This window comes from Etheostoma cragini, chromosome 19 (genome assembly GCF_013103735.1).
Source record: "Etheostoma cragini isolate CJK2018 chromosome 19, CSU_Ecrag_1.0, whole genome shotgun sequence".
NCBI lineage: Eukaryota > Metazoa > Chordata > Actinopteri > Perciformes > Percidae > Etheostoma > Etheostoma cragini.
Genome location: NC_048425.1, coordinates 1,291,586 through 1,296,142, shown reverse-complemented (window position 1 = coordinate 1,296,142; position 4,557 = coordinate 1,291,586). Strand labels below are relative to the sequence as shown.

The 4,557-nt window shown below is 43.7% G+C and overlaps 1 protein-coding gene across 1 annotated transcript in view; it reads right to left on the bottom strand.

Annotated features, from left to right (window-relative positions):
- Nucleotides 1–690: 690 nt before the first annotated feature.
- Nucleotides 691–4,557, bottom strand: part of abce1 (ATP-binding cassette, sub-family E (OABP), member 1) — a 15,061-nt gene continuing 11,194 nt past the window's right edge. The window contains exons 12-19 of the mRNA XM_034901089.1: nucleotides 4,037–4,133; nucleotides 3,757–3,816; nucleotides 3,576–3,634; nucleotides 3,027–3,137; nucleotides 2,472–2,614; nucleotides 1,866–1,988; nucleotides 1,661–1,772; nucleotides 691–1,059 (exon numbers count right to left, since the gene is read on the bottom strand). Of these exons, the coding sequence (XP_034756980.1) occupies nucleotides 1,012–1,059; nucleotides 1,661–1,772; nucleotides 1,866–1,988; nucleotides 2,472–2,614; nucleotides 3,027–3,137; nucleotides 3,576–3,634; nucleotides 3,757–3,816; nucleotides 4,037–4,133 (753 nt within the window). The 3' untranslated portion in view covers nucleotides 691–1,011. The remainder of the gene's footprint in view (nucleotides 1,060–1,660; nucleotides 1,773–1,865; nucleotides 1,989–2,471; nucleotides 2,615–3,026; nucleotides 3,138–3,575; nucleotides 3,635–3,756; nucleotides 3,817–4,036; nucleotides 4,134–4,557) is intronic.

Here is a 4,557-nt window from a genome sequence, read left to right as displayed (position 1 = left end):
CCTTCATGAAGGAGACACAATTCTTATGGTTCAGCCGAGCAGATATCAAACAACAGACATGAAAAGGTACATCCGATTACAACGGGATCCTCCAGTGCATGTATTGTCCATAGTACAGTTTGTGGTAAAAACGTCATAGAATGGTATGTTGGAAAAAAGCATATAACTAAATGGACAGACAAAAGTGTCTGTCCCTGTCAGACTGTATTGATGTATTAAGTTATGATTAAAAACAACTCGACGATGGGAACATCTACCCAGTTTTATTAGATGTCTTGAGTTACCATCAAATTTGTGTGTAATGTCGAAAGAGTGGAAAAATGTCATAGTGTAATATAGTATGTCGAAGAAATGTCACAGCATGTCAAAAAAAGTCAAAGATTAGCATGTGGAAAAAATGTCATAGTATGTTGAAAAAAGACTGGAAAAAAAGTCAGTATAGTATGTTGAAAAAAGTGGAAAGAATGTCATAGTATTAGATGTTAAAAAATGTCATAGTACAGAATGTCGAATAAAATTTAGTATATTATGTCACAAACGTCATGGTATAGCATGTAAAAAGAGTGGAAAAAAGTCAGTTTATTATGGTGTGTTCTGCCGTAGCCAGCGCCGGGCCTGGAGAGATGCCGTTGGGTTGGTAGTACGAGTACAGAGACCATCAGACATAGTAAATGAAGACAGAAACGGGTCTTGGATCAGGCAGCATCAGTTTATTATCATTTGATGTAAATGCATGAGTTAAAATACGCTGCTTAATGTTACACAATGTCGCTGGGTTGTGATTACAGCCTCGCACGTTCAGGATAACTGACACAGAATGACGCTTCACAACATTAAAGGCCGATGGGTTTTTATTCATCTTTTCAATTGATCACGATAGTTTGTTTTAAACATATCTGCCGTTTGTTGAACGCAGCTCGGTTCGTGGCGGCGTTCAGAGTGCAGCCACGTGTCGAACGCAGCCCCATGAAGCGCCGCAGGAAGTCTCTGTTGGTCACACGGGAAGTCGTTTTAGTCGTCCAGGAAGAAGTAGTTTCCACTCTTCTTCTGTTCCGTGTCCTGGGAGACAGAGAGGACAACGCTCAGTCATTAAGTACAAATATTAGGAAATGAGACGTTCACACACACAATCACAGTCCTGTTAGTACGTACAGAAGCCTCAAGGTAATACCTGTGATACAATATCTACTCTTTTTGGGGCATTTTTGACTTTAATAGACCGGAAAGGGGGAAAGACATGCAGCAAATGGCTGCAGGTGGGACACCAACCCTGAGCTGCTGCGTTGAGGACTGAGCCTCTGCACATGGCCGCCCGCTCTACCAGGTGAGCTACCCAGGCGCCCACGATATCTACTCTCTATGACACAAATACTTAAACATAATAACTGTTCCTGTAAAACAAATACAATAAAGAGACTCATATTGCTCTTAAAAACTAAACTGCTTATCATTGTTGTTGTAATTCCCATAAGTTACCAGCAGGGGCAGCAATGAGTCACTGGCAGTTCATCAATGTATTCATTCAGACACTGCCCATTAAATACTTTGTCTTTTTTTAAATCTCAGAGCTGACTTGGCACGCAGAAGGTTTCACAACAAACCTTATTTATCATCATCATCATCCTACTGTCATGCTGGTGTGTTACGTCGGTGTGTGTACCTTGATAGAGTTGTGTTTGTTGATGCGTGGTCTGAAGTTGTTCGGGTCTCTCCTGAACGTGATCTCCAACAGCGCCAGAAACCTGTTCATCCCCGCTAACAGACCCTGAGGCCTGATGGACACACACACACACACAAACGGAGAGATATTAATGAATAAGTAAAAGACTGTAGAGAGTCATTAGGTTAACGTGTAAATGTCTTACGTGTTAGCGACGGTCGCCCTGGAGGGAACGCCGTCAAACACGATGACTCTGTCGGCCAGGTAGGTCGCCATGATGAAGTCGTGCTCCACCACGAACGCCGTCTTCTTGGCGTGGAGGATGTATCTGCACACACACACACACACACACCAGAGTTACGCAGGATGGAGACGGAGGGGGAAAAGGATGTGAAGGAAGTAGGAAATGGAATGAGGAGATGTGAAGTAGCGTGTGTGGAAAAGGGAAATATGAAGAACGGGTGAGGGTGGAAGAGAGGAAGGAAACGTGATGAAAGAAGGGAAATATGAGGCAGGAAGGGAGAGTACTATGAAGGAGGAAAAAGTGAGAGATGAAAGAAGGCAAATGTAAAAATGAAGGAGAAAGGAATAGAAATGAGGGTAGAGGAAGGGAGGGAAATATGAAGGAAGAGGGGGAAATATGACAAAGGAGGAAGGGATAAAAAATATGAATGAGGTAGTGAGGAAAGGAAATATGAAAAGTGGAGGAGGAAAAGTGTTTAAAGATGTAGAGAACAGGGAAGAAAAAGAGAGAAAGTGAGGCCAAACGAGAGGAAAGGAGGGAGGAGAGGTAGAGAGAATGAAAGGTGACCTCTTGATGACCCTGGCGGCCATCAGCCTCTGCTCCGAGTCCAGGTAGGCCGACGGCTCGTCGATCAGGTAGACGTCCGCCGGTTTCCCCAAACACAGCGTGAGGGCGACTCGCTGCAGCTCGCCACCAGACAGGTTCTGCACCTGCAGGGGGTGGGGGGGGGGGAAGAGAGAGAGAGGGAGTCACTCCTCCCTCATTGGGTCCATCCTTTCTCCTTTATTTGTTTTCTCAATAAAAGTCCAAGGCCTGTGACCTCTACCCTCCAAACTGGGATTACAGGAAGTGTCTTTACATCGTGTTATTGTCAAATGTAGTAAAGTAAAAGATCAGAGTGGTTCTGCCTTTGTGATTCAGCGAAATGTTCAGTTCATAGAGATAAAAGAGTGTGTGTGTGTTGCTAAATACCTGCACAATACTGGCCTTCATTAAAAAAAAAAAAGGTAAACATGGAGGAAGACTTCCTGTGTTGACATTTTGTTTGTAATCTCTGCTAATCATAGACAACAGCTGGTAAATGTGTGTGTGTGTGTGTGTGTACTCCTGTGTGTGTCTTACGTCCTGGTCGATGATGCTTTCGATCTGCATCGGCTTCATGACGTCGGTGATGAACTGCGGGTGAGTGTAGGCGTCTCGGATCTTCTCGTGCAGCAGAGCTCTGACGCTGCCCTGCACACACACACACACACACACACACACACACACAGGTAGACACACACTTTTAAATCGGACACTTTGAAACAAAAAACTTTAACAAGGTGTAATTGACGCCCAGCACAAAAACAGTAATAAGTTCAGATAAAACAAATAAAAATGTATCTATAAAATGGAGCGGGGCAGTATATCGATACGGTGATATGAGCCGAGATATCATCTGAGATTTTGGATATCGTGTTGTCATTTCCTGGTTTTGAAGGCTGCGTTACAGGAATGTGATGAAGTCCTTTTCTAAACTCACCAGAACGTTGTAACTGTTATCATCATTTACTCACTTAGTCGTAATATCCACATTACTGATTATTTATCAAGGACCTCATTGTGTAAATATTGTGTGAACACTACGATATCGTATCGCTCTACATAGAGGTTTGAAGTGATTGAACAGACCTTGAACTTGGGGCTGATGGTCTGAGGCTTGTAGCTCACGTTCAGGATGGGAACCTCACCTGGAAGGAAAGAGAGCAGGGGAGAGAGAGAGAGAGAGTGAGTGCATGCATGCGTGTGTGTGTGTGTGTGTGTGAGCGAGTAAGCAAGTGAGCTTGTGTGCATGCGTGAGAGTGAGACTCACCTCCACTATCAGGTTTGAGTCCTCCAGCCAACATCCTGATGAAAGTCGTCTTCCCGGTGCCTGAACACAAACACACTCATCAAATTATATTATTTATATTACATATTATTATTACATTAAACCCTCCGGGTGACGTGGTTGGTCTACAATCAGCTCAGCAGCTACTGGAGGAATGCTGCGACGTGAAATCTCGTTCATGAGTCCAAGAGGATGAAGCCTGATGACTCTGGTGATCCTCTGGCTTTTTCCACCCAGCGGCCCCCGTTTCACCAATACTCACCGTTCTCTCCCAGCATCACCATGATCTCGGAGTCTGAAAACTCTCCGGGTTTGATCTCCAGCGAGAACTCGCCCATCGTCTTCACCATTTCTGGATACTGGACCACGATGAGAAACATCAGCAGTTAGTCACACAGAATCCTCCTCGCTCAAAGTCCTGTTTATTACAGAAACCAGGGCTGAGTTTAGCTAATATTAAAGGAGACTAACGGTTGATTTCAACATGTAGGTCTGTCTTTTTGATCCTCTTTTTTTATGTGTAGTGCTGTCAGTAGAGAGACAAACTAAACCAATCGGTGCTGCTTACACCGTGTTATCCTCCTGCTAGCGTTAGCTCCCAACAGGTTTCAACGGGTTTTAATATCGTGTTTTTAGTCTCTAGACATGCTCAAAATGTCATTAAATGTCATCTTTTATTATACAAGACTTCAGATATAGTACTAGGGGACCACTAAGGTCTATATAAAAGAGACTTCAGATACAGTATTAGGAACCACTAAGGTCTATATAAAGAGACTTCAG